The following is a 25,939-nucleotide window of genomic DNA, read 5'->3' as shown; positions in this document are numbered from 1 at the left end:
ACATAACAAAAGCTTTTTTCTTACAACAAGGACATATTTCATTTTGGAAAACATTTGATTGACGTCATTCACAGTAAAAGAACAGTTCTCCTGTCGCGACAGTTCAAATGCAAACTCTTTTATTCAACAGGTTTGTTCAGTTCTCGGATGCTCAATCTAAAAAAAATTTTTGCCTGCTTTATTTTTCTGTCAAATTTTACAATAAACCATTCATACCGAGAGTGTTGCTGGTAAATGCAGTACGTGTATCTTAATGGCCTGTTCTGTTGCTGTTAGTTATTATAGGAGGGAAATAAACAAGCCATGTTTATGGTGCTTACATGGCTCCCCAGATGTCAATAATTCAGGTGCTGGCCTGTTCAGATGAACATTAATTGCCATTTGGAGCGTGTGGCGTTTACCGGGGACGATGGTTATGCTTTTCAAATTAGATTTTGAAAATGGATTTAAATGCAGCATGAAAACGTTCTACTTTGCCACTTAGATCTAAAGCTTCGTCACTGAGCAGCGTCCGTATCTTCTCATTTTATCGCCAGCAGCCATAATACAAGAATAGTCTGCACCAGTGTTCTTACTGCAGGTCATCTTGCTGTGACTCAGCTCCTCTTAATATTCAGATTCCAAAAATGTTGTGTTGGATTTTTGGGGTTTTACAGATAAACAAATAGCTAATAAAAGCCTACTCCTCTGCCTTTCTCTATACCTTTTCACTTCAGCAAACATAAACTGAATGACCAAAAGTATGTAGACACAATACAGTGGTGTCCACGTGCTTTGAGCCAAAATCTGTGAGCTCAATGGTTTTAAAAAGGAAGGTGACTGAATATATTACAGTTTGGGGCAAAACTGCACAATGTCATGTAGTCATGAATGTGTGAGTGTTTTACACAAAGTTTTATGACTCCAAACTTTGCTTACCTCTTCATAGGTAAAGCATTTGGTTCAGTCGAATTTACCAACAACATGTCAAACGTGTAAAGAAATGATTCTGTCTTGACTTGTTTTGCTCATAACTAATGAAATATCTTCAGTATAAATCCAGCTGAGCTCTCTGTTGACAACCTCTGCAGCCAAATCATGAACACAAACTCTACATAGGACTGAAGAGACACCTGCTGGTTAACAGAAGGTACTGCAAGAAGAATCAAACATTACTGTACAATAGTTTGAGGATTGTTCTGACACCAGATCAGCAGAAGAGACATTTTAGTCTTTATCCATGCATGAGCTAATATTGTTGCAGAACCTGTTAAATAATAATGTTTCTCACAAATAAAATCTCGACTGAAAATGAGTTGGTTTCAGATTCTTTTGTAAACTGTATTAACTATCTGAAAAGTGAGAGCTCTATTCAACAGGTTTAATATCCAACAGGAAGAGGCAGAACGAATTAGTGAAAAAAGTGAGATATGGGGCAGGTTGCAGGTTGTCGTCTGAAGGAGGTACTCAGCCTGTTCAAACTGTATCACCTGGTTTATTTAGCTGCTTTTATCTGACGCAAACAGTCAAAACGTGCAAATAACTTTGTGTCCATAAATGAAAAACCTGTGTGAAACTTTCTTGTAACCAAACAATCAACATTCTGGCTAAAGAAGTGTTTGCAGTATATCATCAGACATGACACATGATTATAGGTAATAGTATTGCTTTCGATGTTTAGGACATGTACATTATACATTATACAGGTTATATGTTAAAGGTAATTAACCCACCCAGTCCGTTTTACCTGTTGAAATACTTTTAAAGGGCCAGTACAATTTATAAACTGCAGCCTTGTGGTTGACAAGAAGAGATTGCAGCTTCTACCTGAATGAGAGTTTATTTCTCCCTCAAAGTGACTTGAGTGTTTGTTGGATAAAAGCAGGTGTAGAGGTTTAGAGCTTTATAAACTAGGCGATATACTCTGTCAGGGTGAGAGGGTATTATTGATATTGTATATAGATGTTTGTATATGGAGCCCAAAATGCTCCACCCATGGGTCAGGAAGTTACTTCTCCTTTCACCTTAAAGTGGCCGCAATTAGTGAAGGTGCATATTTATCCTTTACAAAACATCAGGGTCTATCTTTGTATTTACAATTTAGTTTGTTCCATAAAGGAACTATATGCAAACTTGTTTTTAAATATTAAGTGTGGAGCTCTAACCTGCTGGTCAGCGGGTTGTGGTTCAGGATGTCGTGCCTCCTGACGGCCTGTCGGACTCCGTCTCTCCTTCCCCCTCTGCTCACTCCGTCCAGGTGGAAAACGGTGTCATACTTCTGCACGGTATTGTCGGCTCTCCATGACGGCTCCTCTGGTCCTCCCCCGCCGCTGCCCGTCTCCTCTGCGGGCCCTCGCTCCTCCTCGACCCGCTGTAAGGGACGGGGCCTCCGGTCAGGTGACGGAGCCCAGGTGTCCTCGTACTCCAACCCCAGGGTGAGCATCTTCCAGGAGCCGAAGGTGGCTGCGCGCACCGCTGGTGGGTGAAAGAAACCGACAGGTGGAAGTTTGCCGGTTCTGATCAGTGGATGCACAATTTTACATGAAGTAGCTCACAGCTGGAAACAGTCCAACCAAAACACGCAAAAGTGCAGAAGTCAGTGGGCTTGACCAGGGACTCAGTTTGACGTCGACCAAAGCAGATCTTCTCCAACCACTTCTGCAGCATAACTCGTCTCTCTGTTGTCCTTGTGTCCTCAGTGGGCTCTGAACAACTACATGTCATTTGAAAATGTGGTTAAATTTACGGCGTTTGGCTCGCGCGCTTAGCTGTAGAAATGAACAATGTACAAATGAAAGCAATGTATTTGGTCAAATAGAGGTTTAACCGATGTTGGGACACTAAGAATCAGTGAAGAAGTAAACTGCATTGTATCAGTGAGAGTTTTTAAAGTGGATCCCGTGCGCGCGCTACCTCCTGATTGATCAACTACGAAGGTTGGTCTCAAGGTGAGGAGGCGGAGCCTCGGTGAGATTAACCAATAGAGAAGCCTGTTAGAGCTCGAAGAAATACGTGAACTACACTGCAGGTGTCAATGAGATGTATCGGATTTTTTTTTTTGGTCATTTAAAAAAAAAAAAAACTATCCCCCTTGAGCACCAAATCAAAGATGTTTGGTCATTTAAATGTGTATTTCTATTAACATATTAATTTTGTATAACAACTGCTGGTTCATATGTGATACAATATGAGTCATAGTCCATAAGGGAAAAAATTGTAAAAAAAAAAATAAAAAAATTTAAATGAAGAACTGTGTGCATACTTGTGCTCTAACGTTCACCATTTTGACCATCAAATACAGAAACATGCAGTGGACTACAAGTAACTCAAAACGCCCCAAAACATCTTGGCTACATAGAGGAAGAGGAAGGGTCGGGACAACCGGCGTAAAGAATTGTTAACATTAGGGGGCCTGACGAAGCTGCAGCTGTTCCTGAACACCAATCAAAAGTGTTTCTTTTTCACTTCTGCTGCTGGACAGAAGAATCAGTGTGTTTATTGAGGGTGTTAAACAGAAGGCACAAAAACATGTTCATTTCTGTGTAACATAATTAAAGCTGCAGGTATTTTTGCCAGGTGATGTGTTCACATGCTGAGTTTGTTTTACAGTCAGTGCAGAAGAGCAGTGTGCGGTTTGAAACAACACTACTCAGGCAAAGTTTCTGCACTACACATTTTGGAAAAGATTTGGGATGCAGCTTGTGCTATTTTAAACCCCTTTAGACTGGCTTTAAAAAATTTCCATATTCTTACTTGATAATAAAACTATTTTTACTGTGAGGCTCCAAAAAAGACCGACAGGCCTGCGACGTAAAAGGCTATCCTCAGCCTAAACACAGCCTCACTGTTGTGTTTAGCAAAAAAAAAAAAACATGTAGTTACTGACAACAAAACTCTGGACTGAACAAAATAATTTGAATCAGTGATTCAGTATTTTACAAGTGAAGATCCGAGCCTGAAAAATGAACACATTTCATTTTGTGTTGCTGTCTTCTCCCTGTTGTTAATCATCTGGTGATCACTGCAGCTCTCTTGGGAGGTCTTGACCCTCCAGTAAACCAAAAGGCCTGTAATCACAATCTACTGCCCTGATGGGTATTAATGCAACAAAAACACACGTGAAAAAGAAATATACAGAAGTGTTATAAACATGTAAACAAGCCACATATGTTATAAACCCAAATGAACGTACCGTAAACTACAGCAGATCGTCTCTCTCCCCATCTGGAGTTGTGGGGAACTGTTCTCTTCATGGCTGCTCCAGCTGGATGGTGGAGTGAAGTGACTGTTCAGTGCTCACGCAGCTCATGAAGCCCTGATGACAGGAGGCTCTGCCGCGCGGCACCGAGGGAAGGAGCACCCGAGACAAAACACAAAGTTTCTCCCACCTCGGAATGCGGAAAGGCTGCTTCCTGTCCTGCCAGTTAAGAAGTCCGTTATCAGACCGGCCATCTTCGATGCTCAGGGAGACATTTCTGATTCAATTATTGACTCTGTTTTCGCTGTCCACCCTGGTAATCAGGAAGGGAGCAATCATCGGCCGGTTTATGAGACCTAAAAGCCCTCCAGATGCACAGCCACACTTCCTGCTGGCTCTGCTGTCCTTGCTGGTGCTACAGGGGACATTTTGAATCTGAGTCCTGAGGGTGTTTTACATGACAACAGCTGATTAGATTCATGCTTTTACTACTTTGCTGCTTGATGGAGTTGAGTTGCAGAGTGGGAAGGGACATGACATTAGTACACCGTGTACTTCACTTAGATATTTCCATTTTACGCAACAACTTCTCCTCAGCTTCAGAGTGAAATAAAGCTTTTACTATTTTCCATTTACCTGACAGCTGTAATCAGTTGTTATTGTGCGTAATAAGGCTTTAAAACTTGTATCTACTGTATGTTCTTGGGGGGGGGGAGGGGGGACCTTATCAAGCCCCTTTTAGCTGAATAAAACAGCATTTTTAGCCCCAGTAGTGTCTCTCAGTATGGCTTTGCTCAGTTTGGTCTACTGTTCAATATAAAACAAATACAGGATAGACAGTCATGAAATATCTCTACATTCATTAATGGTCCTTTCAAAATGTCTCCTGATTCCATGACTTTTCCCCCCAGTGCTACGAGTGGAGTGACCTTTTTGTGAAATCCTGAGCGATTTTATCAGTCGATATCGGCTTGTTACAGAGACAGCAGCATCGGCATATGTTAGCCAAAATATATACACTTTTCTTTTTTCTTTATCAAAAATAATGCAGTAAAAGATGCTTAGGGTAAATAAATCCCAGTGACTGTTCCAGCGCACTGATGTCAGTGTGGACAACAAACCTGAAAATATGCTGACTCCATTACAGGTCATTGTCACAAGTTTGTCACAAGAGTTTGACAACAATCAATGCAAAAACAAAATTTATGTGTGCTGCATATACAATATTTATATAAAGAATATGGGCTAATATATCAATGTTGGAGTTGTTTTGCCCACTAATATCAGTATAAATTTCCACTATCAGTCAGGCTTTTTTTCCCCATCAGGTCAAAATTTCAATACTTTGGTTTATGACCAGCTACTTGAAAAACAATCAGATTCTCATCAGGTTTAGCTCTACTTTATATTTCATGCCAAATGTTGGCAGGCTAACATTTCAACACATTCCTTGCAGCATTTTAATTTTCAGTGTAGCCAGCTGTGACAAAGAACAACCCCACAGCTGTGTCTGTAGATATTTAGTCTTATTGAAAATATCTAAATAAATTTAGAGAACAGTCATTTCATTCAGTCAGGTTGGCCAGCAACAACTCTGTGTTAACATGTATTATATGTTAAAGGTTCTGCACACTAATATCTAATTAATGATGGGATTATTTTCAGATGGACCGCCAGAACACTGATCCGAAGGAGTAATTTAGTTACTGACACTATATTGACTTATGGAAAACATCTATTAACTTCACATTTTTCGAGAGAAGTTGACGCTTTTTTTTTTTGAGTGGGAGTCTATTGGAGCCAGAGGTGTTTTTGGAGCCAGCCCCTGGTGGACATCAGCGGTACTGTACTTTAAGGGACTTCCACATTGGCTTCACTTTTCAGACCCGAGACTACGGCCATTTTTCTGTGCAGACTATAGGTGCACCGAGGGAGTGAGGAAGATTAATCATCCGATAGACTGCTTCTGTCATGAAAAGAGCGCACTGGGTGGGTGTGTAGGACCTTTACGCTTTGACCTTCATACTTTAAACTTGTCTTTTACATTCTTGAGTTTGTTGCTCTAAAACTACCTTAGAGGATGAAAAGCTCTCCAAAAATCACGGCAAGAGCGAGAGGCTTTAAAAATCTAAATTGATTAAAGCAAACGGAGTGTGGGAAGTGTCAGCCGCTTCGATGGTGCAGCTGTTCAAATATTTCAGCAGCGGGCCCCGAGCCCGTCTGTCAGAACTGGCCCGCTGCTCGGTTCGTGCAGGTTCAAACTGACTGCGGGCTTCAGCTCCGAGATCTTTCAGAAGTGTGTCTGTGCTCGACAAGATAAGGAGCTAAAAAAGCAATACATCTCTGGATATGAAGAATTCCTGCAAAATGAAAGAGCTGAAGAAACACAAGAGGCGGTGTGCTATTTAAATCCTGCAGCAGCATTTTCGGTAAACATTGTAGCAAACCGGTTTCCCTTCATGCAGACCGGGACGAGTATATAAATGCATTAGTATTAAATTTATTGAAAAAGATACAACCAATCAGATGGATGGTTCACGGTCCAGAAATATGTAACAGAACGTAATGGAAGTGCATTTTTATAACCTTTTTTTGTTTTTCATTTATACCTTTCAAGACTTTGCACAACAGTCACTGCTTTACTAACAACATTTAAAATGACGGCTTGGCTTCTTTCAGCAAAATCATGAAACAAAATTAAAATCTAACTACAATAACTACGATTAGAAAACTGGAGATAAATTTCAACATAAAAAAATTAAAAACATTCTCTTATTTTACAAACTATGTTCACTTGGGTAATAAAAATGAAAACAAAAGTAAAAACCTTTTGTCAGCACCATTTTCCTGTTTTTTTTTTCTGACCAATTTTCCGTTTTGAGAATCAATTCCTCCAGAACTGTGGAAAAACATCTGACATATTTCAACATGCTCAATAAGAACGTCAGCAATTTATTCAGACTAGACGCCTCGTTTCTGAGGAATGCTTCAGCATCTTTCTATCCCACAACCGATACTCGATCAATGAGTCGTAACTTAACACAAAAAAAAAAAAAGAAAAAAAAAAAAAAAAAAAAAAAAGTCTACTTCCACCACTTCTTTGTCTTTTACATAATTTTTGTTAATTTATCTTCAGCTGTGGGGAATGTCCTTTCAAATACTACAAGAAAGATGAAATGACAAAAAAAAAAATGTGGCAACATAATTCAATATTTATCAGCTAATTTTGCTGGAATGGTTCACGGTAAATGACCTCAAAAGTCAAAAGAGTTACACCGAGCTGTCTGTTGAGGTTGTCCTCGCAAAAGACAACGATCCCCAAATCAACGACCCCCAAATTCCTTCATCATGACCCTTACAAAATCAATTTTAACAATGCCAACCAGGTATCTTAAAAAAGAAAGTCGAAATGCACAGTTTCTTCTTCCCAGCAAAGTTACGTATGAAATGTAAAGATGTAAGTGTCCCTGTGGTGTTTGCTGTGCGAGATGACTCCGCCTCCGGCTGCTCATCTTACGCAAGGTGGAATAAAGGAGCTCCGAGTCCCTCTAGGATTTCACTGTGCATTTGGTTCGGTGTAACAAAGTTTACAGGTTTTCATGAAGGTCGGTGGTCCATGGTTTTAATCGGAAATGGAAATACAGTACAAGTTCATCGATAAAAGCTCAAGGAGGACGGGGGTCGAGCGTCCCCACGTGTCTGTCGATCCGGACTTTGTGTAGCCAAACTTTAGTGTGTGGAGTGTTTTAGGAGGGACTGGAGGGACTGTTGGAAGAGCTGGTGTCGGGCAACGCGCTGGGCTGCTGCTGGCCCTCCGGTGTGCTGTCTGCCTGCAGGGACGCCAGGGCCGCTGATGAGTACTTGCACTTGGAGGAGCCACATTCGCAGCTGAACAGTTTGCTTTTGACTTCCCAGAAGTGGTCGCCATAGTTAAATCTGAGAGGGGAACATGAAAATACGAATGTTTAAGGGAAAGTGCTGACAAATCTAACGTGGGTAATAAAAATGACACCCAGGTTTAAAAAAAACAACAAAAAAAACACAACAAATAGAAAGAACTACTCGTTACACACACGGGGACATGCAGCAGCACAAAGACGCAAAAGATTCAAAATAAAATGATTACATCGTGAAAGATTATTGTTGTGAACATGAATCTGTGAATGAGCAGATCTGTTTGTACTGCAGGGAAGAGTTATTTCCTTCTACTTGGCAAATCTGCTGTTATAATAGCGATCCAGCAGGTGTAAGCACACCTGTCTCTTTAAGAGAAAGGGGGCGGACGCTCTGATTGGTTTTAAAACACACTTACGATTATTTAAGAGCCAAAGCACCTTTGAACCACGTGTCTTACTTTGTTCATGTCGTCTCATGTTGAACTAGTAAAAGTGAATTTGCGCACACAATACACACAACGTTGTTCGCTTAGACTGTTAAAGTTCAGCTCTTTGTCCCGATCGGTGTCAGACTGCAGGACATCAGGCTGCCGTAGCTCTGAACCGGCTGACGACGTGTCGTACTGCGGCGCCGAATGCTGCCGACATCAATACGTTTGTAAACAGAATAAAATGGCCTGCATTTATCATCACAATCAACGGAGAAGCACAATATTCACCTCCACCGAGGAGGTGCAGTTTGTCCGTTTGTCAGCAGAACTACAGGAAAACGAGAGGCCTGATTGTCATGAGACTGTGTGGAAGTGTGCAGCGGGGGCCAAAGAAGCCATTCAACTTCAGAGTGGATCTGAATCATGGGGAAGATCCACGAAATAGGTTTCACCTTCATTAACGGTGCGAGAGAGAGCACGTTGCCTAAAATTTGATCATTTTGTGTTATCATACTATTTGTGCACGTGTACATTTGTTTGTTTATTGCTTATTATCCTGTTATTGTTCATTTTTGTATTTTATTGTATTGAATTTGCATCTACACGTTAAACGAGAACAAAGACATGACATCAAAGTGGCAAAACAAAAATTCAAAGACGTACCCGAGCTCTTCTCCAGCCTTGATGTTTTCACTGGCAAAGAAGGCAATGTGTGGGAACCGAAGGTCCTGGTGCGTTGTGAACACTCGACAGGCGAACAAGTTTGGCTCGCACATGTGGTTGAGGAAGCGGCTGACGTTGCCATAGAAACGGGCATCGATGCAGTAGAGATCTTGTGGCTGGGAGGGGAAATAAATGAAAGGATCAAACAAACAAAAACAAAAAAAACAAAAAAGCTGCAAGTGTGCAGTTGAAGACGATTCTGCATGGAAGGATCAAATATAATGTTACTGTCATAACTGGAAAACATTCAAAGGGAAGATTTGAATTCTTGTAAGATTTCCCTCCACACATTTATTTTAGAACTAGTTTGCAGTGAACCTTTTCTTTTACCTTATCATCCAGACTGAACAGGTACGCGTCGTTCTGCCTCATCTCCGCTTCTGCCTCGGAGATGATCTCACCTACGTACCTGTTCAAAGGCAGACGACCTGTCAGCGGCTGCATTCATTTCAACACCGACGCTGTTTACAGCACGTCACATGTCATCAAAGTGGAATTAGAAGGTTTAATTTGGGAAAACTGCAGTTGGGAGATACCGAGCTTCAAAGATTTAACAGTCTCGCCTGTAGACCTGTGAGATTTTTGAAAGTTATTTTCAATTAAATAAATGACACCGCACGTACATTATTCAACACCGAACTATCATGAAAAAAAATATAGAATGACAGCAGGCCTAGCCTTTAAGGACTAAACTTTCTTGGCCAACACATGCGAGTTAAAATAAAATAAAAAATAAAAAAAACAGGTCCAGCACACTGCCTGCAGCAACTTTATTTTATTCAGTCGACAATGTAAAGATCAGGAACTCTCCTTAACTTTAACTGTCAAAGGACACCGAGGTGTTTTTTTGTTTGTTAGCCAACATGTTTTTGAAATGGCACCAGAAACACTCGACACATACGAGCAGGATAGTGATTGGCACAACAGCTCTCCTGAACATGATGAAGCAGAAAGTATCGTGATGCTGCGTTCACAGTCGGAGCTACAACCATCTGGCAGGAGATGCAGAAGCTGCATGTGTACGGTTAGATAAATGCAATACAACATGGCTGTCTCCATATTATGTCCACATTTCTAAATATGTTTTAATGACTTCTAGATCTGTGAGGATGCAAGCTGTGGCTGTGTTGCACTTCTGTGTGTTTTTTTGTGGTTAACGCCTGTGGAGAAACTGGCAAGTTATTTTTTTTTTTCTGGATTAAAACTATGTTGGAAAATACTGAAAGACTGAGTCACAGGACGAACAAATAACTCCAATAAAAAGACTCAGAAGTACAAGATCCTCCAAACAGTGTTTGACTTACTCGCATATGAAGCTCCCCTGTGGTATGTCCTGCAGTGTGCGGACACCCCAGCCTTTCTTACTGGTCCTGAACAGCTGAAGTCGGGTCCTGCAGGATCGACATCTTTAAGCAACACTGAAGTCGGTGTTTAACGTTCACACACAACGAACTGCTGCACATCACATGAACACTTGTATCCCCGTACGGCCTGACAGGTCACATCTTCCTACGGTGCCTCCTGCTCAGTTCCACCGACAGAGATGTTGTCAGGAGTGAAATCTTTTCTCAGGCTGGAACTGTCCTCTTGTGTTTGTAGGTGCACATTACTCAACTCTGTCTACAGAAACTCAAATGACTGAAGTAAAGATAACCTCTTTACAGGTGCACTTTTTTTGTTCTTCCCCCACTGCCCTGCTTAAAACAGCTGACTGAATTTGTGTAGTTTTGTTTACGTGGTGTATATTTCAGATACCTGAGTCCGTTTTGTACCACGCGGTTCTTGCAGGTCCTCCAACAGGAGCAGGCGTGGTTACACTCGAAGATGAGAGGAGGCTCCTCGCGGCAGAACTCGGGGAGAAGACGCCCGCTCTGAACACGACAAAATACACATCCAGTATTCTGCATACAGCGGTGGAATGTAACCAAGTACATGTACTCACAATACTCAAATACTGTACTCAAGTCCAATCAAGAGGCACGTCTACTTTACTTGAGTATTTCCATTTTCTGTTACTTTATACGTCCAGTTGGAAATAATGTACTTTTTTTTCCCGCTGCATTTATTACAGCTGTAGTTACCCGTTACTTTTAAAATTAGTATTTCAAATGTAAAATCCATGACCATTTTGTTGCATGTGCATTGTGATACTTCAATTGTACATGTATCATGTATTGAAATTAGCTTTAACAACATTAAAATGCTGCTCACATGTTCATGTCAGACAAATAATATTCCAATACTTTCCACATGATGAATATAACAGTTGAAACTGGGACATTTTGCATAATGAGTATTTCTACTTTTGATACTTAAAGTGCATTTTGCAAACACTACTTACGTACTTTTACTTAACATTTTTTCATGGCTGCTTTTAGTAAGTAAGTAAAAGTTCTAAGTACTTCTTCAACCACTGATCATGATAATTTCAGCTGATTGAAATCATTTTGCATATTGAAGGTCATTTCTGATCATCTGTATAAAAACAGCTGTGAAACTAACAAACGTCTGATTTCCATGTTTTCCCTCATTTAGTTTGATTAACGCCGTTTTAATGACATCAACTCATTTCTTCCCCTCCTGTGGTTTAATGACACGAGTGGAAATTTAGCTCCACCAACTGTTAACATGGAGGCGCATAACTTTTAATATTTTTGACCACATTTTGATGAGCATCTGTTGACATACATCATGGTTTTAGTTGTAAAGCTAAACATCACAGCGCTGCTGAGGGAACATTTTGGTTTTAAGCCAATTGAAAAAAATAAGCGCACAAATAACTTGGTGTTTTGGTAGATCTGCAGAAAAAAAAAAAAATAAAGGCGGAGGTCAAATGCTCTATTTATATGTTATATGCCAAGAAGTTGCTCTTCTTCTTCATGAGGTGTACATCTATTATTAAAGTATGGTTAGGTTGATATTATAATAGTAGCAGAAAATGGGCAGAAAAAGACAAGTCAATTTCAATCATTTGAATGAAACATTCAATAATGACAGCCCTAGTGTCCACATACTTCTGGCCTCGTTAAAGAAGACTTGATCTTTGTAGTAATTTAGCTCTTACCTTGTCGTACCAGCAGCGCAGACTGAGCTGTCCACACATGCAGATACATGCAGAACAGTCTTCCTTACAAACACAATACTGTTGGCAAAAGATGGAGAGAAACATGACATGGGTCACATCACACAACCAAAACATAAGAAAAAAACAAACAAAAAAAAACAACAACTTTAAAATCCTTGATAAGATGTTTTTTTTTGTTTTACTCACCTGTAAGTGTGTTATGTTCCTGTCGATGTTCATCGGGGAAGTGACGCAGTTTTCAGAAATGTATTTGTAGTCGTCTGGGTAATGATCACCGTCGACAGAGTTGACGCAGGAAATGGGAACTCGCTCCTGCCCCAGCGCTATATCACTACACACACACACACACACACACACACACACACACACACACACACACACACACACACACACACACACACACACACACACACACACACACAGGGGTCAGGGACTGTCAAACTTTTTAAAGACAACAAAATCTGAAGCTGAGGTTCAAGTGAACAAAGTCAGAGTTAAGACTGTAATGATTTTAGCTGTCTACTTGTGTGCCCGCCCCAACACAGCCCAGTGCATTTTTAACACTGCTATTTATATTCTGAATGTCCGCTTTATCCCTCCCAGTATAAATTCAACCTGTGAAGGACTTTCTCTTCTGCTCGGCTCGGCCTGATGTTGTTGGCATCCCTCTCCTTCCTGTTGGCCTGCAGGGCGGCCCAGGCCTTCGAGTTGTGGCTGCAGCAGTCCGGAGGAGTTTCTCCCTCACGGTTCTTCAGAAACACATCTGCCCCTCGAGACAGGAAGAGCCTGAGGACACAAAGGCCGCGTTCTCACTGATCATCCACAACAACCCACTTCCTCCGAGTCCATCCTCTTGTTTTGAGCTAAATCCAGTAATTGGGTGAGCTGGTAACTCACGTGACACAGTCCAGGCGATTCTCCCGTGCAGCGATGTGCAGAGGCGAGTCTCCGTGGATGTTGACGGCCTGGAGGTTACAGTGGGCGTTCAGCAGCAGCTCGGCGATCTCCACGCTGCCGGAGAACGCAGCCCAGTGAAGGCAGATGTTTTCTTCCTGAAAAGTAAACAACACAAACAAACAGTTGCCGAAACTTTGTTTCTGTAAAGCATGTCAAACACGAGGAAAACGGACTTCTGAGCCCACCTTGTCCGTGATGGTGATGTCGGCTCCTTTGGTAAGAAGCAGCTCGACCTGGTCCACGTGTTTGTACTCTGTGGCCCAGATCATGGCTGTCCAACCGCCATCATCCTGTGGAACAAATAATACTTCAAACTCAGCCGAGTTAAGATGAAACAGGACAACACGGCAGCGATTCCAAACAAAATCCTCAAAAGATCGACAGCGTTGGCTCTCCGGTCCTCGTTGACAACCGTCTCTAAACTTAAGAACACCGTTTCCCTCCTGGTGCTCAGGTTTATTTTCGGACAGACTGGGTCAGTCATGACATCACAGCTGTCCTGATGGCTTCCTACTTACAGCAAGGTCAGACACCTCACACAAAGACACATCAGACACAGTGCAGTCCTTCCTCCTAGCTCTGTTTAACTCCCACAGCTGTCAGTCTAATTTACTGGCCTCACTGCATATTAATAAATAATAACTTTATTTATGGGCCACATTTCAAACCAATTACAAAGAGCTCTACAGTAATAAATAAGGATTTAAAGTATTTTAAAATAAATAAATCAGAAACCTAATTCTGAAACCAGGCAAAGGAGGAAACATGTTTTTTTTTTTTTTTAACCAGGATGTCTTTTAACTCACATAAAACTGCCTGATTTCACCTGTGCAATATTGTCAAAACATTGCGAACATCCTGTCTTGGAGTTAAACTAGTCCATACATGTATTACTTCCAGGCTGGACTATTGGCATTTCTTATTTTCAGGACATCCCAATAACTCCAGCGACACGATTTGGCAAGAGAGATCATATTTCTCTTATAATATCTTCTCAACGATGCAGAATCCAGGATAGAATTAAAAATCCCTCTGGTTACATAGAAAGCCCTGAATGACCAGGCTCGATCGTATCTCCGTATCATCCCAACGGGTCTGCTTGTGTGTTTTTAAAAGTAGAACGGGAGCCAGAACCTTCAGCTTTCCGGCTCCTCTCCTCTGGAACCAGCTCCCAGTTCTGGTTTAAACTTAAGAACACCGTTTCCGTTCTGGTGCTCAGGTTTATTCTCCCTACTTAAGTTTAAAGTCGGGAGGCAGACACCCTCCCTTCTTTTAAGACTTCTTTGATGAAACTTATAGTTATTTTTTTATTTGATTTTATACACTTTATTAATCCCCGAGGGGAAATTTCTTCACTACAGCAGGGGGGCTCTCAGGGGGGAGATGCTGCAGCAGGCTGCCACTAGCGCGGCGCCAGGTAACCTGACCTAAGGTACATGTTTTTGGATGATGGGAGGAAGCCGGAGAACCCGGAGAGAACCCACGCAAGCACAGGGAGAACATGCAAACTCCGCACAGAAAGGCCCAGGACCGGATTCGAACTCGGAACCTTTTTTTCTGTGAGGTGACAGTGCTAACCACTGCACCAGATGCCTCAAATGGCCGCGGACCTTCAGTTACGCTGCTGTAGGGACTCCTCGTGATACACAAAGCAACTCTCCTCCTCTCTCTTTCACTCTCCACGGGTTTATAAGCCACTTCTGCATAACATGAGGTCTCCGTCCTCTTTCTCCCTGTACCTTCCTGCAGTTATCCCTCCGGCCTCCACCAACCTGCCCACTGTCTGTTTACTGTCTCTCTCTGCTGCTCTTTTCTCTCTCCGCTCTCCGCTCAACCCAACCGGTCGAGGAAGACGAGTCTGGTTCTGTTGGAGGTTTTCTTCCTCTTTCTGTCTGTCATGTGGGAATTGTTAAATCATCGTGTTTCATTGAGTTGTTGGGTTTCTCTATAATGCTGTAAGGTCAAAACCTTAGTATGCAACGTGCCCCGAGATTACTTAAGTTGTGATTTGGTGCTATATAAATAAAATTGAATTCAAAATAATGTATTTCATGAAAACATACAAATCATCAAAAACCTATATTGCTATTGTTAAACCTTAGAAAAACAGTAATCAGAGCAAAGTGATTTGTTGGTGGGCAGAAAACTGAATATATGAACTGACAAAAATGTTAAATGAATCGTGGTAAAGGTTCCGATGTTATAAATGTCATTTTAGAAAAGCTTTGAAGTTTTTTTGTTGAGAATATTTTAAAAAAAAATCCCAAACCAAAGATAATCTCTCTACAATCATAAAATACTCAAAGATTCTTCAATCCAGGTTTGACTTAATGCAACTTGTTGAAGTCACTTCAGTGCAAGACCTTAAAGAAACAGTTTGTCATTTTGGAAAATACACTTATCCGTTTCCTTATTGATAGTTAGATGAAAAGATTGAGCCCATTCCTACATCTGTACAATAAACTTCAAGCTACAGCCTGCGGTCAGTTAGCTTAGCATAGCGTAACATAAAGACTGGAAGCAGACTCTGTCTTCAACCACCAACACTTTTAAATCTAAATAAAGTATTTGACGCATCGTATCGTGTTTAATACTGGCACTGTATCTCTGGGCAGAAGCTCTTCGTTCTGCTGTCAACCTCAAGGTGATGACTAAAAAGCGAGTAAAACTTTTTTTTGTTAGTCTGAATAAGGATGATACAACGTATTAATTCATGAGTTTTAGAGGCGCTGGTAAGTGTAGTAAAACAATTAATCTTCCCAAAAAGTCAAACCTTTCCTTTCAATTTAGTTGCCCCTCCCTGGAGTTTATAGAGACGTGTGGTCGTACTGACCTGACAGTTGATGTTGATCAGTCCTGTGGACAGAAGGTGCTCAACAATCTTGTAATGTCCAGACTTTGCCGCCAGGTGGAGACACGTGAACCCTTCAACATCCTGAGAGCAGCAGAGAGTGTGATTATTGAGCATCTTTTACATTTTAAGATGAACACTTTCAAATAATAGAAACCATGTGTCACTTCTTAAAGCTTCGTTGTGAAGAAACCAGTCAACCTTATGCGTGGCGCTGGCTCCAGCTCTCAGCAGGTACAGGACCACCTCCATGTGGTTGTTCTCACAGGCCTCCATCAGTGGAGTCCGCTGATCTTCATCACACATGTCCAAGTTTGCACCGGCCTGAAGTGTCAGACATCAGACAGCAAATGTAAACTGCTACCGATACAGGAAGATAATCAGAGTTATTCAGTATTTGATTGAAGACCTGGAGAAACTACACCGATATATAATCTGACCTGTACGAGCATGTGGGAGATGTCTTTGTGTCCCGCCTCGGCCGCGGCGTGCAGCGGGGTGCGTTTGTTTTGAGATTCCATCTTAAAGTTCGGGTCGATACCGTCCACTGGACGGTAAAGGAAGGAAAATGTTTCATTAAAAACAACATCTGAATTAAAGAAGTAAGATGAATTTACTGTAAAGACCCACAAAATTAGAAGAGACACAGAAAGCCGAGGATTTTTTTTTTTTTTTTTTTTTTTTAAACAGTCTGAATGAGGTTTACGACGTACCCAACATGTGCAGGACCCTCTTCAGCTCTCCCTGCTTGGCGGAGAGGTAAAGCTGCTTGGGGTGAAAGCGCAGCTTCTTCGGCCTGATCAAAGTGATCACATTAAACAATAAGTAAGTCCCGAAGGTGTACATTTTTGGTCATTTAGATAAATGAAGGCGACGCTCTCGTGGTCTGACTTACTTCTCTGTGTCGAGAGCCACCAGGATGCTCTCTAGAGTTTCTCGAGGTGGTCCCGGAGGGAGCGGAAGTTGGGCTGTCGGTCCCATCCCGGCATGCAGGGAGGCGGTCCTAGACGACCCGGGAACAGCAGAGGCGTCGAGACTTTGTGCAGACTGAGCACACAGCGAGCTATCGGCCCTGCCGCTGACCTCAGCCCCCACAGCCAGGCAGGAGGAGCTGCAACGCAAACGAGGAAACGCCTTTTGGTTGTGTATTATGAATAACCCGTGAGTTTATTCGAAAAATGAATAAGCCCCGACTTTTTGGAAAGAAAGCATCACTACAGATGGTATTTTACCTGCCGGTGGTGGTGTCTGCTCGGCCCTCGGGGGCTCCAGGCGTGGGGGGCCCATGTGCGAGTGTGGGGGGCACGGTGGAGGTGGTGTCAGCCTTGGCAATGGTGACCTCCTTGGCTTTGCTGGCCTCTTCTCCACAGTGGGGACAGAAGCTTTGACCTTTCAGCATTGAGGCACAAGCACGATGGAAACGGTGAGAGATACTGACGTCTGGTTGGCACTCCATGAAAGTCCCCTGCACAGGAAAAGCAAAAATAGTCTGTAAGTAATTTGCTAAAATGTGCCAACCCACTGTGCTGTTATCCATTGATTCACGTAGCCTCCAGTGTACCTTTTTCAGTCACCTATTTTTGGCTTGGAGCCAGAAGTGACCACATTTAGACGAGCTGAGGAGTGAGGGGTGGTTCTGACCGAGAACCCGAGGACACTATGCCTGCCCTCCTGCATCAGAAACTGACTGCCCCCCAGGCCTGTCAATCAAACCAGACATGCCCCCAAACATACCTCTCTTTGAGGCTTATTATCGAGTTCATTATTTTCTGAACGACCACCAGAACAGTGAGCAGGAATGAATTTAACTAATTAAACCTCAAAGACTGGAAGAAGTTGACACTTTTTGTCATTTGCAGCCAGAGAGTTTTCAGAGTTAGCCCCTAGTGGCCCCCGGTGGTGCTGCACTTTATGGCACTTCCCCACTGGCCTCACTTTTCAGACCAGTCCATTTTTGTACAAAAGTCTATGTTCGCAAAACATTACGTTAACCTTGGTCTTAACTTGAAATGACTAAATTTCATGATTAATGTATAAATAACAGTTGATCATTTCAAATCAAGTGAAATCATCACCCACTACTGTTTAGTTCACAGGGGAAAAAAGACAGGGAAAATACAAATTCTCAAACTTGGGACGTTACAATGGCATCATATCAACACTCCCAAATAGTTCATTATTCAATTACTAGTATTCAATTTATTTATACAGGGCCAAATCACAACACAAGTCATCTCAGGGCACTTAACATAGTAATGTCAACACTTTACAAAATCAGAGAACCCCAACAATTCAAACTTTCCCACATCAGCGAGCATTCGGAGACGCTCCCTGTAACAGGAGGAAACCTCCAACAGAACGAGGCTCAGAGGTGGCCGGACGTCTGAGAGGACAGACATTTGTCCCCTTACGTAAATGTTACTTTCCTTGTTCCATGTTGGTTTAGTCTTGCTGTTCTTGCCTCGCACACAGAAGCTCACATCTCACCTGTCCTGAAGTCTCTTCACTGGCTGCCTGTTAGTTTTAGGATCAATTTTAAGATCCTTCAATATGGTATTTAAATCACTTAATGGGATTGTTCCAGATTACCTGGCAGACATCATCATGTTCAGTCATTGTCAGTCCACTGCAGGATGAAGGCCTCAACATGGATTTTCCACAACTTTCTGTCCCTTGAGAAATTATACCAGTTGGCAGTGTCCCAGTAGTGTTGGATTTCATCTCTCCATCTCTTCTGCTGTCTTCCTCTATTTCGTTTGCCTTCTACTGGTGTCCATGTTGTGATTTCTGTACTCCATCTTCCATCCGTTCACCTGCCCAAGTCCACTTTCTGTTTTTGATGGTTTCCATGATGTCTTGCACTTTAGTTTGTACCTTTATCCACCAGTTTGTTTTTCTATCTTTTTATGTGATATGTAGTATGCTGCGTTCCATATTGTGTTGAGCTGAGGAGTTTCTTTTCCATTTTAGTTGTCAGTGTCCATGTTTCTGAAGCATATGTCACGACTGGTATGATGCACTGGTTGAATATTTCCCTCTTCAGACATATTGGGAGGTTTCTCTTCATGATTGCACCGTGTCTCCCACATGTTTGCCATCCTGCTTTTATCCGCCTTATTTCATTCTCCTGGTTTTTCTCAGTTAAGGTGAATCTTTGTCCCAAGTAGATGTATTCTTCCACCTGTTCTAGTTGTATACCATTTACACTTATTGTCTTGGGTGTCGTTACGGTGCCTGCCATGACTTTGGTACTTTTTAGTGTTAATTTTTAATCCGCATTTCCTGCTTGCAGTATCAAGGTCTTGGAGCATTGTTTCTATTTCTTATAAGTTATCTGATACTCATAGTATATCATCTGCAAATCAGAGATGATTAAGTTGTTGTCCGTTGATGTTTATCCCCATGTTTTCCCAGTCCGTTGTTTTGAATATGCTCTCAAGGCATGCGGTGAATAGTTTGGGTGAGATGGTATTTCCCTGTCTTACTCCTTTCTTGATTTTAATTTTGTTGCTTTCTTTATGTAATCTCACTGGTAGTGCAGTCACAGGAGATGTCTCTTATTAACGCAATGTATTTACCATTAATGCCTTGCTCTTCAAGTGCTTTCAATACAACCTGGGTCTCTACGGTCTGTCGGACACGCTTTCAATTTATCTAGATCACTCAGATCCTCTGTCACTCGTACACCCTCCCCCTGCACACCCTCCGCCCTCCCCCTGCATCCTCCCCCTGCATCCTCCCCCTACACTCTCACTCCGTTTGCGTGTTCGTGCTACATTAAGTGTCGTTCCAAACCAACTGCCCGGAAGTGTTAGTGGGTCATGAAGCCCTCCAACACGGAGTCTGCACCGACGCAGGCTTACGGACCTCAATACCCGAGAAGAGCAGCACCGCTGTAGAGACCAGGAAGAAACACCACACTCCTAGAAATAACTGCACGGAAATTATGTTTGTAACGGAAAAGTAAGTTACCTCACATCAAGCAGACATTTGATAGACTGTTTTCATGGACACATGGCGAGATTAGAGGTTAGTATTTTGAAATAAACATGCTGTTGTAACTGAGAAAACTGTACATGTGTTGATTCTTTGACTTTACTGGCTCTGTTGTAATACAATTTGAGGAACTGTGGAAAAAAACAAGAATCTAATCAGATTACTAACGGCAAAAAAAAGAATGAACAGCCATAGAAGTGATGGAGAGCGTTTCATATAAATCATTTACACTCCCGCGTGTACATCACACCCGTGCTACAACAATCCTGTATGATATGTATATAATGATGCTTGGTGGTTGAATTTACAGTAAATATACATTATTTATTTAACTTTGAAATCTTTCTGAAATCTTTTGGGAAACAGGTTCTGCCGCATCTTGTGCTGTATCGTAGTTTCCGTTGAAGGGAGGTGAGGGCGTCCCACAGCTTGTCTGTGTATTCAGACACTCCCGCTTAATGAAGACACCCTCCACGGCCGCGAGTGTGACTCCACACAGAGTTGCACTCGATCACAGTGGGAGTGTTTAGGGGCCGGTGTGGAATTTGGGCCTACGTAATTCCCAGGGTAAAGATGAAGACATTTGGGGAGGCGGCATTTAGTGTGTATGGTCCTCACCTCAGGAGCAGCCTGCCAGTACAGCTGACGGCTTCACAATGTTTAAAAACTGTTAAAAGAAATCTTAAAACATACCTTTTTAACTTAGCATTCTCATAATCTATTTTATGTCACTAAATTCTATATTTTCTTTTTTTTCTGCTGTGTCTGTTATTTTCTATTACCTTTTAATTCGTGTATTTTTTTTTTATCTGTCCTAAAAAAATTTGTATTTTTTTATTTTAAATTGTTGTATTTTTATTTTTCCCATACGGTGCTACATAAATAAAGTTTGACTTGACTAGATAGCAGTTCTTGCACATTTAGATGAGAGCAAATTCCTCATTTCCCAGACACATGTACAAACTGTAATCAAATGTGGAACGATGTCTTGTGGAAATTGTTCTGTGTGACAGTAGCTGCCAGTGAATCCACAGACATTCCAGTGATTGATGATTCATTTATGATTGATGATGAAGCTGCAGGCCTGAAACGGAGTGAATGTGTACTCACGGCTCTGCAGAAGAAGCCACAGCCGGGGCAGCACTGGTGCTTCACCATGCCGTTGCGGTGGTCCTCACACAGAACCAGCAGCTGAACAGAGTTGGAGGGACGCATCATTTCATGTTTCAGGACGCCACTCTGGCAGCGAGTCAGCTGTCCGTCAACGCTCTCTGTGGCCATACACTTCCTGTCGGCCAGAATCAGAATCTCTCGGCTCTTTGGGGTCTCCATGCGGCAGCTGCAGAGAGGAAGCTCCTGAGCTTCCTCAACCGCCAACCCTGAAGAGTCTGAAAGAAACAAAGTGACTTATGAAATGAAACCTCTCAGGTCTCTAATGACTGGAAAAGATTTTATTGAATCCGTGACTGTTTAATCAAAGCATAAGTCAAGAAAATTAAGAGTTTAATCAATGGAATCACACTGAGGCTCTGAAGACACACATTTGTGACTTTAAGGGTAAATCCCGTGGGATGGATTATTATGTAAAACATTAACAAGTTTCCTCATTTCCTCTCACCTTTATTGTGTGAAGGCTTGCTGAGGTTGGCAGAATCAGAGGGGAGAATCTGTGTGTACTCCTTGTCATCACGTGGCTGGCCCTGAGCTGACGCCTGAGGTTGGACGACCTCCTCCGATTCTGAACAGAACAACAATCAACGGTAAGAAAACGCTTCACTGTTTTCCAGAAAAGTTGAACAAAGAAGGAAAATAGAAAATACAGCTTCAAGAAACGATGTTATGATATTTGTAAGATAGTGTGACATGTCCACTGAAGCAATTTAGAAATCTATAGTGTCAAAAAAAAAAGGTGCAAGCAGCTCACTTGTCTGAACTAAGTAAGTGTGATGACTGGATGTCTTTATCTTTCAAAATGAACCTGTGAGGTCACGTCTGATGTAACAAACTAATTCATGTTGCTGACATCAATGGGCTCCTGATAGCATAAGTGACTGGATGACTCTGTACAAGTGTGAGTGTGACAGTGATCACCTTTGCCCTTCATCCTCCGTTTCCGTTTCCTGGTGGGTCGGAGCCATGCGCTGTCCCCTTTTGTTTTCTTCTTCAGCTTCTTCTTCAGACTGGACTCCGAGCTCTGGGGAGGGCAGATGGCGTTCAGTCACAGAAAGGATTTCAATAAAGGGCCGAAAGTAACAACACAATATTCAACTGCACTCACTTCTGCTCTGTCTTCCATCTAAAGAGGTGCTGTGAGATGAGACCTGATACTCTGATGTAGTTAGGTTGAGTAATGATGGTGAGAGACTCTTACCAAGTCAGACTCTGTGCCCTCCTCCTCTCCCTCTTCGTCTCCAGATTCTTCAGACTCGTCATCTTTCACCTCCACCCAAAAAAAGTAAGAAAAGCTTATCAGCAGCCGTAAACACATAACACAAACATCACAATAAGTTGTATGTGTTGCACAGTAATACTTGCATGGAAATTCAATTGCTGTCTAAAGATTTTATCTCAGGAGCTTTTTCATCTGACAATAAGTTCAGCTGGGAAACTGGCCTCCCAACAGACAGACACAAAATATTGACTATTTCCATGTTCAATTTAAGTCACAGAAGCTACACTCACTTCCTGCACACGATCACAACATATGGCTCAACAATTCAACAATTGTATCCAATTTGCTGAGTTTCATGGGATTTCTTTGTGGCAACATTATGGCAAATGGCAAAAATGTTAAGATTTTTTTGTTTTGTTATTATTATTATTTATATTATCTATTTTATCTTTATTAGTTTTGACGATGAGAAGAAAGGTTGAAAGAGCCCCGCTGACTGTAAATGAGGAGTTACTTTTGATCATAAAGCAAAGTTTTGTTTAGAATGGCTGACTGCTAAAAAGCCATGAGCAGAGTTTCTATAGAGAATTTTTACTGTTGAACAAATCCTTGGAATTTTGAAAATTGCAAGCTCCAGCAAATATTGCTGAGATTGGTTTAACTTGCATGAATTATTGCAATTGTAAGATCAAGTTTCTTGGAGGAAGTGATAAAATAAGATGCTCAAGTTGTACATTTTGCATAAAATATGTATAAATTACTACATGTGATGTCAGGATAATATGAAGAGAAAATGTTGTTTTTATTTTGTGACCTCTTCTACCTCAGCGATGGTTTCCGAGGTTTCCTGGACAGCACTGTGGGGCTCCTCTGCTGGCTGCTGTCGTTCTTCCTCCTCAGACTCCAGGTCTTCTGATTCTTCCTCCTCAGATGCATTTCCCACCTTCTCCCCATTTATGTTCGCCACCTCTTTAGTCTGTCAGACAAGAGAGGAATAAACATTATTTGAGCATGTCAAAAGCTGTCAGAGAATCAAATGTCTGGTGTGAAAACTAATTTACTTTGATCACATAGTTCCTTCTTGAAATCTGTTCTTTGACCGTTTTAATGAAGTTCTTATGTTGCTATTTGTGTTCATTTAAGCTTCGTTTGTTTGATTTGACAGTTCGGAAAAAGTGCAAGAGAACAAAAGGTAGACAGGGAAAGGGTGAATAAAAGATGACCAGGGTGACATTTTAAAGTTACCAAAGGAAGCGATGTTGATTTATGGTTTGTTCCACAGAGCTGTGAGCCATGTCATTAACCCTCGTGTTGTCCTCGGGTCAAAATGACCCGCAGCTGTGTTCAACCAAGTTCTATTTTATTTCTATATTTTTAGGGATTTTTTTGGTTTAAAGAAACCCTCAGCATCCTTGTCACCAATGATCCCAAAAAATATGAACACATTTTGACCCGAGGACAACACGAGGGTTAAATAGAGAGAAGACATTCTTTCTGTGTGTTTGTTGAGTTTGATAAATGTGTGAAGTGTCGACCTGTGGGCTCGGTCCAGACTGCTGGAGTTCCTTAAACATTTCCAGCACCGTTCTCTGCTTAAGCACTTTGGTTTTCTTCTTGGGAACCAGGCTGTATGTTCCCATCCTCCTCTTCTTCTTCCGGGATGACAGCCCTCCTGAGTAAGGGCCTAAAGCACGAGAAAACAACACACATATTACCAGCAAACTTCGAATGCAGTTATTACTGTTCTCTGAAAGCCAACAACAAAGTCAGTTTGTTCGTAAAGCTGGACAGGTTTTGTCATCACCGGATTATACAACAAGTAGTTCTGACCCAGTGATCTGATTGGTCAACTGTACATTTGGAACGTGCTGAAATCACCATAAAGCATCACAAATCACTAGAAAAATTCTCAATGGAAAAATATAATTGTAATTGAATTTCATATAATATGCAATATAAAGTTGTTTTTACTTGTTATAGGACTACTAATTGTGACCCATTTGGCAAATTCGGGTTTCTTTTGATCCACTTTTGTTGCTCCGAGCACCTGTACTGTAACAACACAGATAGTCGCGCACTCCTGGTGGCGTTTAGCTTGATTTGGTTTTGCTTATTACTTAAAAATCACATGAGTCCATTGATATATTCTTTCAGCGGAGATCTTACTTGCAACGAGATTGAGCGAGGTAAGCAGTTTAGTGCTTCTATGTTCAGTATTTAGTCAGATTGAGAAACGATCTCCAGAAAGCAATGAAACAGGGTCGGACTACTTCCTGGGGTGGTGAACATCGCAGACATTGCATTCGCTTCTACTGACGCATCTGATTGTTTTCCAGTGGTTAGTGTATTGCCATGGACACGGAGATTACGCCAACAAAAAGTTTCATATTTTGAGAGCAAATGGCCCCACAATATAAATACATTTTGTTTACATATTTCATTTAATTGGTAACTTGTGGTATAATCATAATATTACACTCGTTGAAGCACATGCTCTCTTGTAATATTGCTTAAATGTGTCTGACCTAGGTGGAGCTTGGATAGAGCTGGAGATGCTGAAGGAGCTGCAGGCTCTGCAGGCTCTGCAGGCTCTGCAGGAGCTGAAGGTGTTGGAGCCGCTGGTGAAGGTGATGAAGCGGTTTGTGCTGAAGCTGGCGTATCCGGCGGACTCTGAGGTAGATGGTTCTGAACTGATGACTGCTGTGAAGATTTCTGCACATCGGGTGCAACACGAGTCTCCATTTTGGCACTCTTTGCTTCTCTTAATTCCCTGTTAAGAAGCTGCGGATGACAAGAACCAAAAGCATTTAGGATCACTGTATTAATAAGTGAAGTCCTGGTTAGATTGAAAGTTTGTTGCCGGAAGGACTAATTATTTTTGTACATTGTAGTTCTGATCTTAACCTCTTACATGACTGAACTGTGTATCACGCGAAGGTTTTTAACTGAAAACAACCGCGACACAGGAAGTTGCGGTATTTGGCCAACCACTGAACATCTGTCACACTCAGTGACAGACTTTCTCATTTATGGGATGGCCCCATCGTTGCAGTTCAGCAAAAATGACCAAATTGTTGCATTTAAAAAGAAAAAAAAACAATTTGCCCAGTTTCAGTAGTTCAGAAAGAAACGTGATTAGTAAAGTGTACATTTGAAATGTGCTCAAATCAGCATGACGGCATCACTAGGAAATATCAGTCTGCCATTATTAAAGGAGAATATTTCACTCGATAAAAACATGTCGTGAATTTTGGAAATGATTACATCTATCTATATTGACTTTTGGATTTTACAATGCTCTACTATCTTTAAAAAAAAAAATGTATTCCATGGATTTGGTTTTACAGCACATATCTTGGTTACAACAAGATTGAGCTAGCACAGCAGTTTTGTGTTTGTAAGTGTAGTATTTATTTAGTTTGAGAAATCCA

The 25,939-nt window shown here is 41.6% G+C and overlaps 1 protein-coding gene across 5 annotated transcripts in view; it reads right to left on the bottom strand.

Moving 5' to 3' along the window:
* Positions 1-6,657: 6,657 nt before the first annotated feature.
* Positions 6,658-25,939, bottom strand: part of ehmt1b (euchromatic histone-lysine N-methyltransferase 1b) — a 33,522-nt gene continuing 14,240 nt past the window's right edge. For all 5 annotated transcript variants that reach the window (XM_069161385.1, XM_069161366.1, XM_069161376.1 and 2 more), the window contains 23 exons: positions 25,034-25,289; positions 24,044-24,192; positions 23,332-23,484; positions 22,488-22,556; positions 22,208-22,310; positions 21,735-21,854; positions 21,227-21,504; positions 17,353-17,585; positions 17,016-17,231; positions 16,834-16,916; positions 16,561-16,667; positions 16,322-16,444; positions 16,103-16,204; positions 13,455-13,559; positions 13,210-13,364; positions 12,928-13,098; positions 12,499-12,643; positions 12,292-12,369; positions 10,983-11,098; positions 10,532-10,618; positions 9,558-9,636; positions 9,168-9,343; positions 6,658-8,113 (listed from right to left, as the gene is read on the bottom strand). In XM_069161385.1, the coding sequence (XP_069017486.1) occupies positions 7,924-8,113; positions 9,168-9,343; positions 9,558-9,636; positions 10,532-10,618; positions 10,983-11,098; positions 12,292-12,369; positions 12,499-12,643; positions 12,928-13,098; positions 13,210-13,364; positions 13,455-13,559; positions 16,103-16,204; positions 16,322-16,444; positions 16,561-16,667; positions 16,834-16,916; positions 17,016-17,231; positions 17,353-17,585; positions 21,227-21,504; positions 21,735-21,854; positions 22,208-22,310; positions 22,488-22,556; positions 23,332-23,484; positions 24,044-24,192; positions 25,034-25,289 (3,294 nt within the window). In that variant the 3' untranslated portion in view covers positions 6,658-7,923. The remainder of the gene's footprint in view (positions 8,114-9,167; positions 9,344-9,557; positions 9,637-10,531; positions 10,619-10,982; positions 11,099-12,291; positions 12,370-12,498; positions 12,644-12,927; positions 13,099-13,209; positions 13,365-13,454; positions 13,560-16,102; positions 16,205-16,321; positions 16,445-16,560; positions 16,668-16,833; positions 16,917-17,015; positions 17,232-17,352; positions 17,586-21,226; positions 21,505-21,734; positions 21,855-22,207; positions 22,311-22,487; positions 22,557-23,331; positions 23,485-24,043; positions 24,193-25,033; positions 25,290-25,939) is intronic.

This window comes from Embiotoca jacksoni, unplaced genomic scaffold (assembly GCF_022577435.1).
Source record: "Embiotoca jacksoni isolate LCO1_2020_lvr unplaced genomic scaffold, fEmbJac1.0.p SCAF_10, whole genome shotgun sequence".
NCBI classification, from domain to species: domain Eukaryota; kingdom Metazoa; phylum Chordata; class Actinopteri; family Embiotocidae; genus Embiotoca; species Embiotoca jacksoni.
The sequence above is the reverse complement of the archived record's forward strand: the minus strand, read 5'-3'. Positions and strand labels throughout refer to the sequence as shown.